Raw genomic sequence first — 21,231 nt, 5'->3', positions numbered from 1 at the left:
CATAAAGAGCTTGTGTGCATGGAACCCTTTATTTAATTTAATTTAAAAAAATCTAAGTAGTCTATATGCTACAAAACTTCAAATTTATAGTTTATGAAGGAATTTATGTTTAAAAAGTTAAGAAAAAAATTTTCCTTTTATTTTAGGGCATCAGATACAATCTTGAAATTTTAAGACGCCACAGAATTTAGATAATTGATGCTAATTAATGTGACCAGACACCAGAATTTATGTTTTAAATTTAACAAATGTATTTTTCATTGTATTTTTTTTTTTACTTTTTACTTTAAAAGGATGATAATGTTTTATTTTAGATAATGTAAACTCGGAAAAAGAGTCTTTGTCACTTTGCCATTGTATAAGAGTTAAGATATGACAAATATATTGAAGAATTAAAAAGTCATATATTAAAACTTTTACAATATTTTGTAGTAATAATGTTGGCAATGCCATAGTATGTACTTGACTGTATAATACAGTTATAAAAAAGCAGGACTTTGAAATACAAATGTTACTAACAAAAGTTTACTATACAGCACCAATACTGATTTTGTGACTGGAAAGAAATTCTAAAAATGTTTACTAAAATTATTTTAAGAATAAAAACATATCTCAATATTTGATTGGACATAAAAAGCACTTGATTGTATGATATTCTTCTGCTCCATGAAGCCATTTCCCAGACAGGGCAGTCCCATGGTCATTGGAGACGCCTTGTCTGCATGGATTTGCATTCCCTATTGTTCAGGATGTGGAATCAGTAGGGAATCACAGGGCGACATTTCAAATGATTTGCAAATGAAGTTATCTAGTTTCATCAGAAAGACACATCCTGGCCTTTCTTTAGTGGGAAGGGATAATAAACACATAACAAAGGAGAACACTCATAACAAGACACTCTTAAACAAGAAGCCTCGCTGATAAGGAAGTGGGACCAACACCCTTCATTTACATGGGGGAGGTTGTTGAGACAAAAGGGGGCCGACTAAGTAGTATAAGAAACCCAGATACAACTCACATGAGGAGAACTTCTTGTTGGAAGATCTTACTGGAGGAGCTTAGACTGAGAGACTGAGACACAGAATGGAGAGAGAGCTGATCCAGATATGTGTGGAGGAGGGAGCCTGGGAAGGAGGACATGAAGCTGGTGCCAAGGACCCCCAGGATGGTGAGTACTGACAGCCTTCATTGCTTTCTAGAAATGATTTTTCCTCTGCCACATTATTTCTGCCTATATCCACTACCACAAAATATAGCCTTTCAAACGGAAAAATAGCGGTAGTGCCTCCACAATATTGGTGTTTATCTGACTCTCATGACTTGTTCTATTTTTGGGCGCAAAATTGTGGCACTGCTTGTGAATCTGAGATATTTCTGTCTCTATTGGGTACAATTTTTGGCGCAAAATTATTGCAGCTAAACGCTGGTCTCGGGAGTTCATAGCGATTGCACTTGTATTACTGAAGTGTTTGCAAAAGGATTGTGACACGGAAGTCTGACATGAATCTGTTCACCCGTTAAACTGAGTTCACCAGAAAAAAAATGGTGCACTCAAGCTCCTGGCTTCATAAATCTGGAGCCAATAGAACTCCTTAGACTAGTTTTCTGCAGCTCTAATTGTGCGCCAAAACATTTTGTAAAAGTGGTGGATTCCCTAACAGCGCCCAAATTGTGGGCACTTCTAAAAAGTCGATAATGAAGACCCCCATTGTGCTTTTTATCGAATGTATGATTTTCATTGTACATTCACAGTTTGCAGTAAAAAATGCATCTCAACTGCATAAAAATAAAAATGCAGCAATAGGAGTAAAGAGGTGCAGAAATGTAGGGGTACAGTCATGGACAGATGTAGGAGTGCAGTCATGTACAGATATAGGGGTGTAGTCATGTACAGATATAGGGGTGCAGTCATGTACAGGTGTAGGGGTACAGTCATGTACAGATGTAGGGGTGCAGTCATGTACAGGTGTAGGGGTACAGTCATGTACAGGTGTAGGGGTGCAGTCATGTACAGGTGTAGGGGTGCAGTCATGTACAGCTGTAGGGGTACAGTCATGTACAGGTGTAGGGGTGCAGTCATGTACAGGTGTAGGGGTGCAGTCATGTACAGGTGTAGGGGTACAGTCATGTACAGATGTAGGGGTGCAGTCATGTATAGATGTAGGGGTGCAGTCATGTACAGGTGTAGGGGTGCAGTCATGTACAGCTGTAGGGGTGCAGTCATGTACAGGTGTAGGGGTGCAGTCATGTACATATGTAGGGGTGCAGTCATGTACAGGTGTAGGGGTGCAGTCATGTACAGCTGTAGGGGTGCAGTCATGTGCAGGTGTAAGGGTGCAGTCATGTACAGGTGTAGGGGTGCAGTCATGTACAGGTGTAAGGGTGCAGTCATGTACAGATATAGGGGTACAGTCATGTACAGGTGTAGGGGTGTAGTCATATACACGTGTAGGGGTACAGTCATGTACAGGTGTAGGGGTACAGTCATGTACAGGTGTAGGGGTGCAGTCATGTACAGGTGTAGGGGTGTAGTCAGGTACAGGTGTAGGGGTGTAATCATGTACAGGTGTAGGGGTACAGTCAAGTACAGGAGTAGGGGGACAGTCATGTACAGGTGTAGGGTTGCAGTCATGTACAGGTGTAGGGGTGCAGTCATGTACAGGTGTAGGGGTGTAGCCAGGTACAGGTGTAGGGGTGTAATCATGTACAGGTGTAGGGGTACAGTCAAGTACAGGAGTAGGGGTACAGTCATGTACAGGTGTAGGGGTACAGTCATGTACAGGTGTAGGGGTACAGTCATGTACAGGTGGGGGTGCAAAGATGTACATATATTGAAATATAAAGCTTCACATATGTACAAAATAGGGATCATTCATCTTTAGTCTGGACATTTGTCTGACTTTTTTTCCCCTGGTTTTGGACTTGTTTGATTTATCTTAGAGGGTGAGATATGATATATAAAATGTTATAAATATTTATATCATTACAGATTTATTAACTTTGTTATTGATCAACTTGTTATTCAACCTTATATTGTAGATGACGTTACTTGTGACTCAGAGGAACATCTGATATCTTCAGATATTAAAGCTGATGATTGTGGGATCACACAAGATACATGTATAGACAACAACAGCAGAAAGGTTTCACCATCAGACCTTCATTGCAACAATCTATCATCTGATCCTATTACATTGGACACTTCTTCTGATACAACACAGACTAATAGTCCAAAAAGGAGCCACCACAGAGAAGCCGAGCATCTAAGAACTGCAACCAGGAAGACATTTTCTTGTTCTAAATGTGAGAAATGTTTTACTCTTAAATGGAATCTCCTCACACATCAGAAAATTCACACAGGGGAGAAGCCGTTTTCATGTTCGGAATGTGGAAAATGTTTTATTCAAAAATCAGATCTAGTTCAGCACAAGAGAATTAACACAGGGGAGAAGACGTTCTCTTGTTCGCAATGTGCCAAATGTTTTATTGAAAAATCAAATCTTCTTGTACATGAGAGAATTCACACAGGGGAGAAGCCATTTTCATGTTCAGAATGTGGCAAATGTTTTCGTCATAAATCAGATCTTGTTAAAAATGTCAGAATTCACACAGGGGAGAAGCCATTTTCATGTTCAGAATGTGGCAAATGCTTTCGTCATAAATCAGATCTTGTTAAAAATGTCAGAATTCACACAGGGGAGAAGCCATTTTCATGTTCAGAATGTGGCAAATGTTTTCATCAGAAATCATATCTTGTTAAACATGAGAGAATTCACACAGGGGAGAAGCCGTTTTCATGTTCAGAATGTGGCAAATGTTTTCGTCATAAATCAGAACTTGTTCAGCACGAGAGAATACACACAGGGGAGAAACCGTTTTCCTGTTCAGAATGTGGCAAATGTTTTCGTCATAAATCAGATCTTGTTAAACATGTGAGAATTCACACAGGGGAGAAGCCATTTTCATGTTCAGAATGTGGCAAATGTTTTCGTCAGAAATCATATCTTGTTAAACATGAGAGAATTCACACAGGGGAGAAGCCGTTTTCATGTTCAGAATGTGGCAAATGTTTTCGTCAGAAATCAAAACTTATTGAACATGAGAGAATTCACACAGGGGAGAAGCCGTTTTCATGTTCAGAATGTCACAAATGTTTTTTTCAAAAATCTCATCTTGTTAAACATGAGAGAATTCACACAAGGGAGAAGCTTTATTCTTGTTCAGAATGTGGCAAATGTTTTATTCAAAAATCAGATCTAGTTCAGCACGAGAGAATTCACACAGCGGAGAAGACGTTCTCTTGTTCGCAATGTGCCAAATGTTTTATTGAAAAATCAAATCTTCTTGTACATGAGAGAATTCACACAGGGGAGAAGCCATTTTCATGTTCAGAATGTGGCAAATGTTTTCGTCATAAATCAGAACTTGTTCAGCACGAGAGAATACACACAGGGGAGAAACCGTTTTCCTGTTCAGAATGTGGCAAAAGTTTTCGTCATAAATCAGAACTTGTTAAACATGTGAGAATTCACACAGGGGAGAAGCCATTTTCATGTTCAGAATGTGGCAAATGTTTTCGTCAGAAATCATATCTTGTTAAACATGAGAGTATTCACACAGGGGAGAAGCCGTTTTCATGTTCAGAATGTGGCAAATGTTTTCGTCAGAAATCAAAACTTATTGAACATGAGAGAATTCACACAGGGGAGAAGCCGTTTTCATGTTCAGAATGTGGCAAATGTTTTCGTCAGAAATCAGATCTTGTTAAACATGAGAGAATTCACACAGGGGAGAAGCCGTTTTCATGTTCAGAATGTGGCAAATGTTTTAGTCAGAAATCAAAACTTATTGAACATGAGAGAATTCACACAGGGGAGAAGCCGTTTTCATGTTCAGAATGTGACAAATGTTTTTTTCAAAAATCTCATCTTGTTAAACATGAGAGAATTCACACAGGGGAGAAACCATTTTCATGTTCAGAATGCGGGAAAAGTTTTATTCAAAAATCAGATCTTGTTCAGCATGAGAAAATTCACACAGGGGAGAAACCGTTTTCATGTTCAGAATGTGGCAAATGTTTTATTAGGAAATCAGATCTTGTTAAACACGAAAGAATTCACACAGGGGAGAAGCGGTTTTCATGTTCAGAATGTGGCAAATGTTTTCGTCAGAAATCAAAACTTATTGAACATGAGAGAATTCACACAGGGGAGAAGCCGTTTTCATGTTCAGAATGTGGCAAATGTTTTATTAGGAAATCAGATCTTGTTAAACACGAAAGAAATCACACAGGGGAGAAGCAGTTTGTGTAAACAATGTGACAAATGTTTTGCAATGAAATCCCATCTCTAAACACGTCTCTCACACAGGAAAAAACAACATTTTAATGTTAAGAATGTGGCAAACATTTTCCTTTTTTTTACATATGAGAGGAGCCACAAGGGGAGAAGTCTTGTTCTTATTGAAGATCTGCATTTGTAATTGAGTTTGATGTTGAGTTGTATGAGATGCAATAACCAATAAACTTCAGATTGAATTAGAGAACTTGTACAATTATGTAACACAATCAGAATAAGAGAGAAAAATGGGGAGGAGCTCGGATAAAGGAGCAGCTGATGTTTTGCCTGAGTGTGAACACGGGGGAATTTCAAAGTTTCCAGGGCACGAGCCCCGTATCTTTCATCCAGTTCCCAGAATATACACCCCACCACCTGCAGAGAGGTACAGCCAGCTGAGGATGGCAGAAAACCTTTCCTGAAATACGCAACAATCAGGGCTGTCAGTGCTGCCCTCATCCCCTCGACAGGTGTGCTGCTTCCTGTCTGAATTGGGAAGCTCATTGTGCTGGCCCCGCCCCTTCTTTGGCCCTGCCCCCCTGCCCCTCTTTCCCTCTTTTACTCGTCTGAAGCTGTCCTGCTCTTTTCCTGCTCTTGTCAAAGTTTGCAGTGAGGGTTCCTTCCTCCAGGAACAAGGACCAGGTTATTGAGTGACACAGCCCCCCCCCGCTCACAGCAGCATGAGATAGGTTATTCCAGGCCAGTGAAAGAAAAACAGGTGTCCTTTTATCGTTAAATTGCGGACAAACTTATTAATGTCAGAAATTGATTTATTTTCTATTTGTGGCACTAATAAGTTTGTCAGCAATTTACCGATAAAAAGACATTTTCCTTCTCATGAACAATCCATGGTCACACAAGTTACTCCTGTCTGCAATGGACAATTATTTGTAATAACATTTGTGGTGATTTCAGCTTTGGTGAGCCACTTACTATAGTGAATTTGATGCTGCTGGACACATCTCAGGCTACGGATGGCAACTTTTTGACCAGTCCAAGGACCTCAATGTCAGCAACCGGTTCTTTTATCCATCACAATCACATACACCCTCTATGGATACGTTTCAAAACAGAATTAAACAAGATTTATCTACTCCACATAAGGAGGAGTTTTCCTTCCATATAAGAAATCTGTCCAAAAAACACTTCACATCTCTAGATTCACGCACTACGCTCATTCCACCGAAATCATCTTCTTTGACTTAAGGTTTCAGGGGACAGTGGGCCATATTTTCATCACTAGCAGTTTCAGGAAACCCACTGCGGGAAACATACTTCACTACAAGAGTCAACATCCAATACAAACAACTAAGGTTATTTGGTTTGGCTAGTTGATCGGAAGTAGGAGAAATTTTTGTGAAATTTCTGATTTTCACAAGGAATCTACAGAGATTTCATAAATATAAAAAAATCAGGGTCACCCCCAATGGTCTTTGACCAGGGCTGAGGATATTGCTGCACACAAGGATCGCAAAATACCTTACTCCGAAAGAAAACCTCCAATTATTGCACAAAAAATTGCCTCAACAATAATACACCTGTTGTGTCTCTACAGTTATTCCACAGTTCTATAGAATCAAACTTATAGTACTAATTTTGTAAAATGTCAGAACTCCAAAACTTGTGAAAAACAACTTGGTATTTTAGGATCAATCAGACAACCCAGGGTTAAAGTAACCTAGGGGGTCTTAAAAATAGTAAAAATAAAAGTAAAAAAAAAGCTTAAAATTCAAATCACCCCTCTTTCGCTAGAAGTCATATTAATATAAATAAAAAGTAAAGATCATAAACACATTAGATATCGCCGCATCTGAAAATACTCAATCTATCAAAATATAATAACAGTTTTGTCACTACGTTTAACCCCGTAAGGCAAAAGTCGCAAATGGCACTTTTTTGCCATTTTGAAAACCCAATAAAAAGTGATCAAAAGGTCACACCGTCCTAATATTAGAAGCATTGAAAACTTCATCAAAAGTCACAAAAAATGACACCACCCACAGCTCTGTACACCAAAGTATGAAAAAGTTATTCGCGCCAGAAGACGGCAGAATGATTTTTTTTTTTTCTACAGGTTTAATTATTGAACATGTATGAAAACATTATAAAACCTATAAAATGTGTTATCTCAGTGATCGTACTGACCCACATAATGAAGTGGACCTGTCATTTGGGGCACACAGTGAAAGCTGTAAAATCCAAGCCCACAAGAAAATGGCGCAAATGCATTTTTTCAACATTTTCACTGCATTAAAAAAAAAATTTCTGCTTCCCAGTACATGGCATAGAATAGTATATACCGTCACTATGAAGTGCAATTTGTTACGCAGAAAACAAAGCAAAACAGAGCTCTTTACATGAAAAAATAAAAAAGGTATTGCTTTTTAAAAGTGGGGAGTTAAAAATGGAAAGGAAAAACCAAAAAAAGTCGTTAGAGGATTTACATTATTCTTCCTCATATCATCAGTCAGGGGATTTTCCTTTATTTAAAAAGAAACATTGAACAGATTGACCCTTTCCTTATCTCCCTACAGCATGAACCCATGTTATTCCTTATTTCCCTTTACCATGACCCCATGTTATTCCTCATCTCCCTCCACCATGACCCCAGGTTATTCCTTATCTCCCTACAGCATGACCCCAGGTTATTCCTCATCTCCCTCCACCATGACCCCAGGTTATTCCTCATCTCCCTCCACCGTGACCCCAGGTTATTCCTCATCTCCCTCCACCATGAGCCCAGGTTATTCCTCATCTCCCTCCACCATGACCCCAGAATATTCCTCATCTCCCTTCACCATGACCCCATGTTGTTCCTCATCTCCCTCCACCATGACTCCATGTTATTACTCATCTCCCTCCACCATGACCCCAGAATATTCCTCATCTCCCTTCACCATAACCCCATGTTATTCCTCATCTCCCTCCACCATGACTCCATGTTATTCCTCATCTCCCTCCACCATGACCCCAGGTTATTCCTCATCTCCCTCCACCATGACCCCAGGTTGTTCCTCATCTCCCTCCACCATGACTCCATGTTATTCCTCATCTCCCTCCACCATGACCCCAGAATATTCCTCATCTCCCTCCACCATGACCCCAGAATATTCCTCATCTTCCTCCACCATGACCCCAGGTTATTCCTCATCTCCCTCCACCATGACCCCATGTTATTCCTCATCTCCCTCCACCATGACCCCAGGTTATTCCTCATCTCCCTCCACCATGACCCCAGGTTATTCCTCATCTCCCTCCACCATGACCCCATGTTATTCCTCATCTCCCTCCACCATGTCCCCAGGTTATTCCTCATCTCCCTCCACCATGACCCCATGTTGTTCCTCAGAGGTTGGCACTTTCAGTTTCTAGTTTCTTGTCGCTTATATAATTGGGAAATAATTTTGGGCTTGTTTTTGCTTTCTTTCTCTCTCTATTTTTGCTTCCTTTCTTTGTTGTTTACAGAATGTATTTTTCGCTCTAGTAGAAAGTTAATTGATACGGCTGCTTCCATAATTTTTTTTCATAAAGCGCTAGTGTGCATGGAACCCTTTATTTAATTTAATTTAAAAAATCTAAGTCATCTATATGCTACAAAACTTCAAATTTATAGTTTATGAAGGAATTTATGTTTAAAGAGTTAAGAAATAAAAATGTTCCTTTTATTTTAGGGCATCAGATACAATCTTGAAATTTTAAGACGCCACAGAATTTAGATAATTGATGCTAATTAATGTGACCAGACACCGGAATTTATGTTTTAAATTTAACAAATGTATTTTTCATTGTATTTTTTGTTTTACTTTTTACTTTAAAAGGGTGATAATGTTTTATTTTAGATAATGTAATCTCGGAAAAAGAGTCTTTGTCACTTTGCCATTGTTTAAGAGTAGAGATGAGTGAACATACTCGTCCGAGCTTGATGCCCGTTCGAGCATTAGCGTACTCGAAACTGCTCGTTGCTCGGACAAATACTTCGCCCGCTCGAGAAAATGGCATCTCCCGCCGTTTTGCTTTTTGGCGGCCAGAAACAGAGCCAATCACAAGCCAGGAGACTCTGCACTCCACCCAGCATGACGTGGTACCCTTACACGTCGTTAGCAGTGGTTGACTGGCCAGATCAGGTGACCCTGGAATAGACTAGCCCCTGCCTGCGCTGCTCGGATCATTCTGTGTCTGGATGCCACTAGGGAGAGAGCTGCTGCTGGTCAGGGAAAGCGTTAGGCTGTTCTATTAGAATAGTGTTAGGCAGGAGTGATTCTACAACAACCCAACAGCCCTTCTTAGGGCTACAATAACGTTATACATTTTTTTTTTTTATTTGCAGCTAGTACCATATTGTGAGGAATTTGCAGGGGGACTTGCTACCGTTGTGTTTAGCTCTTAGTGACACACATATCCACCTCAAACACCAAAGTGGGACAATTTATTAGGGGTTTGATTTCAATTACGCACAGTCTGCCAGTTTCTTTTTATTTTACGTTTATTTTTTGATAACTCAGCGTCATCTCATCTGGCATAGCAGTGTGCTTTCATAGTTGGCTAGAAAATAGCCATAGGAGAATCCAAACGGCTTACTTAGGCCTACAATAGCGTTATATATTTTATTTCTGGTTGATCTGCTGGTGGCTGGCCTTGCTGTAGTGCATCTACTACCATATTGTGAGGAATTTGCAGTGAGACTTGGGACCGTTGTGTTTAGCGCTTAGTGACGCACATATCCATCGCAAAGACCGAAGTGGGACAATTTATTAGGGGTTTGATTGAAATTAGGCACAGTCTGCCATTTACTTTTTATTTTACGTTTATTTTTTTCATAACTCAGCGTCATCTCATCTGGCATAGCAGTGTGCTTTCATAGTTGGCTAGAAAATAGCCATAGCAATAGGATAGCATCGTTTGGTTTTAAAAACTAAAAAACACACAAAAAAAAAAAAAAACACAAAAAAAAAGTAAAAAAAAAATTAAAGTTATAACTTTCATTTTCAAAATGTTTAACCCGAGGGCTAGGGGTAGAGAAAGAGGGCGGGGACGTGGATGTCCAACTACTGCAGGGGTCAGAGGCCGTGGTCCTGGGCGGGTTGAGACACCACCTGCTGATGAGGGAGCAGGGGAACGCCGCAGAGCTACACTCCCTAGGTTCATCATGTCTCAAGTTACTGGGACTCGTGGTAGAGCACTGTTGAGGCCAGAACAGTGTGAACAGGTGATGTCGTGGATTGCCGACAATGCTTCAAGCAATTTGTCCACCAGTCAGTCTTCCACGCAGTCCACCCATGTCACCGAAATGACCCCATCGTCGCCTCCACGATCCTCCACAGCATCCACCAGCGTTCAGCTCTCCATACCCCAGACGCTGGAGCGGAAAAGGAAATATAGTGCAACCCACCCGCACGCCCAAGCCCTCAATGTCCACATCTCCAGATTGCTTAGCCTGGAGATGCTGCCCTATAGGCTGGTAGAGACCGAGGCCTTTCGCAACCTCATGGCGGCGGCCGCCCCTCGGTATTCGGTCCCCAGCCGCCACTACTTTTCCCGATGTGCCGTCCCAGCCCTTCACTAGCACGTGTCAGACAACATCATCCATGCTCTGACCAACGCCGTTTCTGACAAGGTCCACCTGACCACGGACACGTGGACGAGTGCTGCCGGGCAGGGCCACTATATATCGCTGACGGCACATTGGGTTAACTTGGTGGAGGCTGGGACCGAGTCTGACCCTGCGGCTGGTCATATACTGCCGACGCCGAGGATTGCGGGGCCTACCTCGGTCCAGGTCTTTCAGGCCTACTTGAGGTTTCCTCAAGACATACCCCAATCTGTCTGATTTGCTCACGAAGGTGCGCCGCATCTGTGCGCATTTCAGGAAGTCCAGCACAGATGCTGCCACTCTCAGGGCAGCGCAGCGCCGCCTCCAACTGCCCGCTCACCGACTGTTGTGCGACGTACCCACGAGGTGGAATTCAACATTAACCATGTTATCCAGAGTTTACCAGCAGCGCAGAGCGATTGTAGACTGCCAGATGTCAACTTCCACCAGAACTGGTAGTCAGGTCAGTCAGCTTCCTCAAGTCTACAATGAGGAGTGGACGTGGATGTCTGATATCCGTCAGGTGCTGAGTAACTTTGAGGAGTCAACACAGATGGTCAGTGGCGATGCCGCCATCATCAGCCTCACCATCCCGCTGCTTGGCCTGTTGAAAAACTCTCTGATCAGCATGAAGTCGGAAGCTTTGCGCTCGTCACAAGAGACCGGGGAAGAAGATTCCCTTGTTGATAGCCAAAGCACCCTCAGGTCTGTTTCTCAGCGCATATCGGAGGAGGTGGAGGAGGATGAGGAGGAAGAGGAGGAGAATGTTGGCGAGACACAAGAGGGGACCATTGTTCAGTCCTTCACTGTTCAGCGTGTATGGGCAGAAGAAGAGGAGTTGGAGGAGGAGGAAATGGACAGTCAGGCCAGTGAGGGGAGTGAATTCTTGCGCGTTGGCACTCTGGCGCATATGGCAGATTTCATGCTAGGCTGCCTATCCCGTGACCCTCACGTTCAAAGAATTTTTTCCAGCACCGATTACTGGGTATTCACTCTCCTGGACCCACGGTACAAGCAAAATCTTTCCACTCTCATCCCTGGAGAGGAAAGGAGTGTGAGAATGCATGAATACCAGCAGGCCCTGGTGCACAAGCTGAAACAGTATTTCCCTTCTGACAGCGCTAGCGGCAGAGTGCGTAGTTCTGCGGGACAAGTAGCGAGGGAGAGTAGGCGAGCAGGCAGCTTGTCCAGCACTGGCAAGGGTACGCTTTACAAGGCTTTTGCCAGCTTTATGTCACCCCAGCAAGACACTGTCACCTGTCCCAAGTCTCGGCAGAGAAGGGCTGATCTTTACAGAAAGATGGTGAGGGAGTACGTAGCTGACCATACCATCGTCCTAAATGATCACACAGCTCCCTACAACTACTGGGTTTCAAAGATGGACATGTGGCACGAACTGGCGCTGTACGCCTTGGAGGTTCTTGCCTGCCCTGCCGCTAGCGTGTTGTCCGAGCGGGTTTTCAGTGCAGCTGGTGGCATCATCATCGATAAGCGTACACGCCTGTCGACTGACAGCGCTGACAGGCTGACGCTTATTAAGATGAATAAAGCCTGGATTTCTCATAATTTCCAATCTCCACCAGGTGAAGGAAGCAAGCTCAACCTGAATAATTTATGCACTCCTCCTCCTCATTTTCCTCCTTCTTCTCCTCTTTGTACACTAAAGCAGAGGAAACTGGCTATTTTTTGACAGGGCCCACTGGCTCTAGCTATAGTACTCTATGCATTTAATTTTTCTGGAGGGCCACCTACCCGGTCCTCTGTTTTAAACAATTTTTGGGACTGCCACATACAGGCACTCAATCTATTCAATTTTTCTGGAGGGCCACCTACCTGCTCCTCTGGTTTGAAAACTATTTTGGACTGCCACATACAGGCACTCAATCTATTTCATTTTTCTGGAGGGCCACCTACCTGCTCCTCTGGTTTGAAAACTTTTTTTCGACTGCCACATACAGGCACTCAATCTATTTCATTTTTCTGGAGGGCCACCTACCTGCTCCTCTGGTTTGAAAACTTTTTTGGACTATCCAAATTAAATTGTCTCCATAGCAGCCTCCACACGTTGTCTCCATTGCTACCTCCAAAAGTTGTCCATATAGTTGCCTCCATACATCGTCCCCTTATCAAACGAGGTGTGTCAGGCAGAAATTTGGGTTGTTTTCATGGATTCCACATCAAAGTTGTTAACTTTGTCGCCACCCTGCTGTGTTATCCACAAAATATACTGGCAAACTTTTATCATTTACCGATATTATTTCAGCGCTTCTTGCGCATCTGTTTACATTCCCCTCACCCGCCATATCCCAAACTTATAAGAACGCTACTACACCTAACTTGGTGGAGGCTGGGACCGAGTCTGACCCTGGGGCTGGTCATATATTGCCGACGCCGAGGATTGCGGGGCCTACCTCGGTCCAGGTCTCAAAGGCCTACTATACCCCCTCCTCCTCCCACCCTCCTCCACCTCCTCCGAATTACCATCCGTGGGGATGGCGCCATCAGTCGGTAGCTCTAGGCAAAGCAGCAGTGCCGTCGCTAAGCGACAGCAGGCGGTGCTCAAACTGCTGAGCCTAGGCGATAAAAGGCACACCGCCCAAGAGCTATTACAGGGCATTCCACATCAAACTTGTTAACTTTGTCGCCACCCTGCTGTGTAATCCACAAAATATACTGGCAAACTTTTATCATTTACCGATATTATTTCAGCGCTTCTTGCGCATCTGTTTACATTCCCCTCACCCGCCATATCCCAAACTTATAAGAACGCTACTACACTTGATCTTATACAAAAGGTTCTTAGAAGTGCTGTTTGGAGAGTAGCCTAGAGACAGGGGCTTGGATTGGCGAAAGCTCGCCTGGCAGCGGAGCGCCAGCTCCATCCCAAGATCCAACTAACATAGTTTTAACTGCAGCACCTTTAATCTACTACTAGTTCACTGCCTCCATACATGGTCCCCTTATCAAACGAGCTGTGTCAGGCAGAATTTTGGGTTGTTTTCATGGCTTCCACATCAAACTTGTTAACTTTATCGCCACCCTGCTGTGTAATCCCCAAAATATACTGGCAAACTTTTATCATTTACCGATATTATTTCAGCGCTTCTTGCGCATCTGTTTACATTCCCCTCACCCGCCATATCCCAAACTTATAAGAACGCTACTACACTTGATCTTATACAAAAGGTTCTTAGAAGTGCTGTTTAGGGAGTAGCCTAGAGACAGGGGCTTGGATTGGCGAAAGCTCGCCTGGCAGCGGAGCGCCAGCTGCATGCCAAGATCCAACTAACATAGTTTTAACTGCAGCACCTTTAATCTACTACTAGTTCACTGAAACCATACATGGTCCCCTTATCAAACGAGCTGTGTCAGGCAGAATTTTGGGTTGTTTTCATGGCTTCCATGTTAACTTTGTCGCCACCCTGCTGTGTAATCCACAAAATATACTGGCAAACTTTTATCATGTACCGATATTACTTGAGCGCTTTTGCTCACCTCCTTTGGTTCCTCTCTGCCACCCATTGGTTTGAAGCCTGAGTCCATTTAGGGTATGTCGCCATGACACTCTCTAGCCTGCTGCCGCTGCCTCTGCATGAAGTCCCCTATAGTGTCAGGGTCAATTATTGGATGTTTTAGATGCTATCTAGCTTCATTCTGTCACTCTGTCATGGCCATGCTGTTGCCCATAATTTTGGCATAATGGTGCGATTAAGCAGCCTCAGAGGCATCCATGCATGCTGCCCCTGCTGTTTCCTGTCCATTTCCGTGGTGTTTCCATCCTTTTCTGAGGTTCCCAGGTGTTTGGCCAAGCTTCCCTGTGCAGAGCCTTGGTCCCCTTGAAAAATGCTCGAGTCTCCCATTGACTTCAATGGGGCTCGTTATTCGAGACGAGCACTCGAGCATCGGGAAAAGTTCGTCTCAAATAACGAGTACCCGAGCATTTTAGTGCTCGCTCATCTCTAGTGATAATGTTTTATTTTAGATAATGTAAACTCGGGAAAAGAGTCCTTGGCACTTTGACAATGTTTAAGAGTTAAGATATGACAAATATATTGAAGAATTAAAAAGTCATATAAGAAATTAAAACTTTTACAATATTTTATAGTAAAAATGTATCATAGTATGTACTTGTCTGTATAATACAGTTATAAAAAAGCAGCACTTTGAAATACAAATGTTACTAACAAAAGTTTACTATACAGCACCAATACTGATTTTGGGACTGGAAAGAAATTCTAAAAATGTTTACTAAAATTATTAAAAAAATAAAAACATATCTCAATATTTGATTGGACATAAATCGCACTTGATTGTATGATATTCTTCTGCTCCATGAAGCCATTTCCAAGACATGGCAGTCCAATGGTCATTGGAGACGCCTTGTCTGCATGGATTTGCATTCCCTATTGTTCATGATGTGGAATCAGTAGGGAATCACAGGGCGACATTTCACCTAGTAAAGATTTGCAAATTAAGTTATCTAGTTTCATCAGACAGACACATCCTGGCCTTTCTTTGGTGGGAAGGGATAATAAACCCATAACAAAGGAGAACACTCATAACAAAACACTCTTAAACAATCAGCCTGGCTGATAAGGAAGTGGGACCAACACCCTTCATTTACATGGGGGAGGTTGTTGGGACAAAAGGTGGCAGACCAAGAGGTATAAGAAACCCAAGCACAACTCACATGAGGAGAACTTCTTGGTGGAAGATCTTACTGGAGGAGCTTAGACTGAGAGACTGAGACACAGAATGGAGAGAGAGCAGGTCCAGATATGTGTGGAGGAGGGAGCCTGGGAAGGAGGACATGACGCTGGTGCCAGGGACCCCCAGGATGGTGAGTACTCTACCACATTATTTCTGCCTATATCCACTACCACAAAATAGGGGGCATTTTTATAGCCTTTGAAACGGAAAAATAGCGGTAGTGCCTCCACAATATTGGTGTTTATCTGACTCTCATGACTTCTATTTATGGGCGCAAAATTGTGGCACTGCTTGTGAATCTGAGATATTTCCGTCTCTACTGGGTACAATTTTTGGCGCAAAATTATTGCAGCTAAAAGCTGGTCTAGGGAGTTCATATCGATTGCACTTGTATTTATGAAGTGTTTGTAAAAGGATTGTGACTCGGAAGTCTGACATGAATCTGTTACTCACCCTTTAAACTGAGTTCACCAGAAAAAACTGGTGCACTCAGTGCAAGAAAAGTGAGCGCCCGCAGGGTGTGCCAGATTTGTAAAGACTGTGCTCCTGGCTTCATAAATCTGGAGCCAATAGAACTCCTTACACCAGTTTTCTGCAGCTCTAATTGTGCGCCATAAAACATGTTGGAAAAGTGGTGGATTCTCTAACGGCGCCAAAATTGTTGGCCCTTCTGAAAGTCGATAATGAAGACCCCCATTGTGCTTTTTACCGAATGTATGATTTTCATTGTACATTAACAGTTTGCAGTAAAAAATGCATCTCAACTGCATGAAAATAAAAATGCAGCAATAGGAGTAAAGAGGTGCAGAAATGTAGGGGCACAGTCATGTACAGATGTAGGGGTGCAGTCATGTACAGGTGTAGGGGTGCAGTCATGTACAGTTGTGGGGGTGCAGTCATGTACAGGTGTAGGGGTGCAGTCATGTACAGGTGTGGGGGTGCAGTCATGTACAGGTTTAGGGGTGCAGTCATGTACAGGTGTAGGGGTGCAGTCATGTACAGGTGTAGGGGTACAGTCATGTACAGGTGTAGGGGTACAGTCATGTACATGTGTAGGGGTGCAGTCATCTACTGGTGTATAGGTGCAGTCATGTACAGGTGTAGGGGTGCAGTCATGTACAGGTGTGGGGGTGCAGTCATGTACAGGTGTAGGGGTGCAGTCATGTACAGGTGTAGGGTTGCAGTCATGTACAGGTGTGGGGGTGCAGTCATGTAAAGGTTTAGGGGTGCAGTCATGTACAGGTGTAGGGGTACAGTCATGTACAGGTGTAGGGGTACAGTCATGTACAGGTGTAGGTTTGCAGTCATCTACTGGTGTAGGGGTGCAGTCATGTACAGGAGTAGGGGTGCAGTCATGTACAGGTGTAGGGGTACAGTCATGTACAGGTGTAGGGGTACAGTCATGTACAGGTGTAGGGGTGCAGTCATCTACTGGTGTAGGGGTGCAGTCATGTACAGGTGTAGGGGTGCAGTCATGTACAGGTGTGGGGGTGCAGTCATGTACAGATGTAGGGGTGCAGTCATGTACAGGTGTGGGGGTGCAGTCATGTAAAGGTTTAGGGGTGCAGTCATGTACAGGTTTAGGGGTACAGTCATGTACAGGTGTAGGTGTACAGTCATGTACATGTGTAGGGTTGCAGTCATCTACTGGTGTAGGGGTGCAGTCATGTACAGGTGTAGGGGTGCAGTCATGTACAGTTGTGGGGTTGCAGTCATGTACAGATATAGGGGTGCAGTCATGTACAGGTGTGGGGGTGCAGTCATGTACAGGTGTAGGGGTGCAGTCATGTACAGGTGTAGTGGTACAGTCATGTACAGGTGTAGGGGTACAGTCATGGAAAGGTGTAGGGGTGCAGTCATCTACTGGTGTAGGGGTGCAGTCATGTACAGTTGTAGGGGTGCAGTCATGTACAGTTGTGGGGGTGCAGTGATGTACAGGTTTAGGGGTGCAGTGATGTACAGGTGTAGGGGTACAGTCATGTTCAGGTGTAGGGTTACAGTCATGTACAGGTGTAGGGGTACAGTCATGTACAGGTGTAGGGGTGAAGTCATCTACGTGTGTAGGGGTGCAGTCATGTACAGGTGTGAGGGTGCAGTCATGTACAGGTGTAGGGGTGCAGTCATTTACAGGTGTGGGGGTGCAGTCATGTGCAGGTGTAGGGGTGCAGTCATGTTCAGGTGTGGGGATGCAGTCATGTACAGATTTAGGGGTGCAGTCATGTACAGGTCCAGGGGTGCAGTAATGTACAGGTGTAGGGGTGCAGTCATGTACTGGTTTAGGGGTGCAGTCATATACTGTTTTAGGGGTGCAGTCATGTACAGGTGTGGGGGTGCAGTCATGTACAGGTGTAGGGGTGCAGTCATGTACAGGTTAAGGGGTGCAGTCATATACTGGTTTAGGGGTGCAGTCATGTATAGGTGTAGGGGTGCAGTCATGTACAGGTGTAGGGGTACAGTCATGTACAGGTGTAGGGGTGCAGTCATGTACAGGTGTAAGGGTGCAGTCATGTACAGGTGTAGGGTTGCAGTCATGTACAGGTTTAGAGGTGCAGTCATGTACAGGTGTAGGGGTGCAGTCATATACAGGTGTGGGGGTGCAAAGATGTAGATATATTGAAATATAAAGCTTCAAATATGTACAAATTAGAGATCATTCATCTTTAGTCTGGACATTTTTTCCCCTTGTTTTGGACTTGTTTGATTTATCTTAGAGGGTGATATATGATATTAGAGGGTGAGATATGATATATAAAATTTTATAAATATTTATATCATTACAGATTTTATTAACTTTGTTATTGATCAACCTGTTATTCATCCTTATGTTGTAGATGACGTTACTTGTGGCTCTGAGGAACATCTGATATCTTCAGATACTACAGCTGATGATTGTGGGATCACACAAGATACATGTATAGAAAACAACAGCAGAATGGATTCACCCTCAGACCTTTATTGCAACAATCTATCTTCTGATCCAATTACATTGCACATCTATTCTGATACATCACAGACTAAAAGTCCCAAAAGGAGCCACCACAGAGCAGCCAAACATCTAAGAGCTGCAACCAGGAAGACATTTTCTTGTTCTAAATGTGACAAATGTTTTACTCTTAAATGGAATCTCCTCACACATCAGAAAATTCACACAGGGGAGAATCCGTTTTCATGTTCAGAATGTGGCAAATGTTTTATTAAGAAATCAAAACTTGTTAAACATGAGAGAATTCACACAGGGGAGAAGCTTTATTCATGTTCAGAATGTGGCAAATGTTTTATTCAAAAATCAGATCTAGTTCAGCATGAGAGAATTCACACAGGGGAGAAGCCGTTTTCATGTTCAGAATGTGGGAAATGTTTTTCACAAAAATCAATTCTTGTTAAGCATAAGACAATTCACACAGGGGAGAAGACGTTCTCTTGTTCGGAATGTGACAAATGTTTTTCTTCAAAATCAAATCTTCTTGTACATGAGAGAATTCACACAGGGGAGAAGCCATTTTCATGTTCAGAATGTGGGAAATGTTTTCGTCAGAAATCAGATCTTGTTCAGCTTAAGAGAATTCACACAGGTGAGAAACCATTTTCATGTTCAGAATGTGGCAAATGTTTTCGTCAGAAATCACATCTTGTTAACCATGAGAGATTTCACATAGGGGAGAAGCCTTTTTCATGTTCAGAATGTGGCAAATGTTTTAGTGAGAAATCACATCTTGTTAAACATGAGAGAATTCACACAGGGGAGAAGACGTTCTCTCGTTCGGAATGTGACAAATGTTTTTTTTCAAAATCAAATCTTCTTGTACATGAGAGAATTCACACAGGGGAGAAGCCATTTTCATGTTCAGAATGTGGCAAATGTTTTCGTCAGAAATCAGATCTTGTTAAACATGAGAGAATTCACACAGGGGAGAAGCCGTTTTCATGTTTAGAATGTGGCAAATATTTACGTCAGAAATCAAAACTTATTGAACATGAGAGAATTCACACAGGGGAGAAGCCGTTTTCATGTTCAGAATGTGACAAATGTTTTTTTCAAAAATCTCATCTTGTTAAACATGAGAGAATTCACACAGGGGAGAAACCGTTTTCATGTTCAGAATGTGGGAAATGTTTTATTCAAAAATCAGATCTAGTTCAGCACAAAAGAATTCACACAGGGGAGAAACGGTTTTCATGTTCAGATTGTGGGAAATGTTTTTTTCAAAAATCTCATCTTGTTAAACATGAGACAATACACACAGGGGAGAAACCGTTTGTATGTTCAGAATGTGGGAAATGTTTTATTCAAAAATCAAATCTTGTTCAGCATAAGAGAATTCACACAGGGGAGAAACCATTTTCATGTTCAGAATGTGGAAAATGTTTTATTAGGAAATCAGATCTTGTTAAACACGAGAGAATTCACCCAGGGGAGAAGCGGTTTGTGTAAACAATGTGACAAATGTTTTGCAATGAAATCCCATCTCTAAAGTATACAGTTCCGACTTACATACAAATTCAACTTAAGAACAAACTTTCACACCCTATCTAGTATGCAACCCGCGGACTGCCTGTATAACATAGCTATAAGAACTAAGAAATACAAATTTTACCAATAAAAGTTTATTTTTTATCACCAAAACTGATTTTGAGCGGAATGAAAATTTTAAAAAATTCTTTATATTTGAAAGGACATGAATAACACTTTATTGTATGAGATTTTTCTGCTCCATGAAGTCATTTCCAGGACAGGGCAGTCACATGGTCATTGGAGACGCCTTGTCTGCATGGATATGCATTTTCTATGGTTCAGGATGTGGAATCAGTAGGGAATCACACAGGGACATTTTTCCTAGTAAATATTTGCAAATGAAGTTATTAAGCTCCATCAGATAAAAGCTGTTTTCATGTTCAGAATGTGACAAGTGTTTTGCTCGTAAATCAAATCTTGGTGGACACAGGGGAGAAGCCGTTTTCATGTTCAGAATGTGGCAAAGGTTTTAGTCAGAAATCAGATCTTGTTAAACATGAGAGAACTCAAACAGGGGAGAAGCGGTTTGTGTTAAAAATGTGACAAATGTTTTACAATGAAATCCTGTCTCTAAACACGTCTCTCATACAGGAAAAAGGCAGCTTAATGATAAGAATGTGAATGGGTCTCATGCGGATATCGAAAGGGTTCCTCTATAGGCAATATGTTGGTTCAGAGTCACTTCTGTAAGACCAAGAAGGATACACACCACAAATATGCAGGATTTTATCCTTGTGGACTCTGCATGGCGTGCCAGATTCTGGTACGAACAACAAAATTTGAGGACAAGGATGGACATAACTATAACATCAAGGAACATATTACATGCTCTTCACTGGGAGTAATCTACGCTCTCCAATGTCCTTGCAAGTTGATTTACGTGGGGAAAACCATCCGAGAGATGAGAACAAGGATTAGAGAGCATATATACTCCATAAAAAACTATGATAAAATGCAGAAGGAAGCCGAGAAACGGAAAAAAATCTTCCAGCCCACACCCATCGCAGAACACTTTCGAAAATTCCATAACTGTAACTACAAGGGCCTTAAAGGGTGGGCAATCACCCAAGTTACATTAGGCA

At 42.5% G+C, this 21,231-nt stretch overlaps 2 protein-coding genes across 2 annotated transcripts; both read left to right on the top strand.

Moving 5' to 3' along the window:
- Window positions 1–1,083: 1,083 nt before the first annotated feature.
- On the top strand, window positions 1,084–5,312 carry LOC140076190 (uncharacterized). Its single transcript, XM_072122704.1, has 4 exons — window positions 1,084–1,168; window positions 3,040–3,252; window positions 3,517–4,182; window positions 4,351–5,312. Exons 1-4 carry the CDS (start codon window positions 1,084–1,086, stop codon window positions 5,310–5,312), a joined length of 1,926 nt encoding a protein of 641 aa, XP_071978805.1.
- A 272-nt stretch (window positions 5,313–5,584) lies between these two features.
- On the top strand, window positions 5,585–20,692 carry LOC140076189 (uncharacterized). Its single transcript, XM_072122703.1, has 5 exons — window positions 5,585–5,721; window positions 15,511–15,590; window positions 18,417–18,689; window positions 18,771–20,062; window positions 20,588–20,692. Exons 1-5 carry the CDS (start codon window positions 5,585–5,587, stop codon window positions 20,690–20,692), a joined length of 1,887 nt encoding a protein of 628 aa, XP_071978804.1.
- Window positions 20,693–21,231: the final 539 nt, after the last annotated feature.

The sequence above is a fragment of the Engystomops pustulosus genome, chromosome 8 (genome assembly GCF_040894005.1).
Source record: "Engystomops pustulosus chromosome 8, aEngPut4.maternal, whole genome shotgun sequence".
Classification (NCBI taxonomy): Eukaryota; Metazoa; Chordata; class Amphibia; order Anura; family Leptodactylidae; genus Engystomops; species Engystomops pustulosus.
Note: the sequence above shows the minus strand (reverse complement) of the source record. Positions and strands in the feature narration are given on the sequence as shown.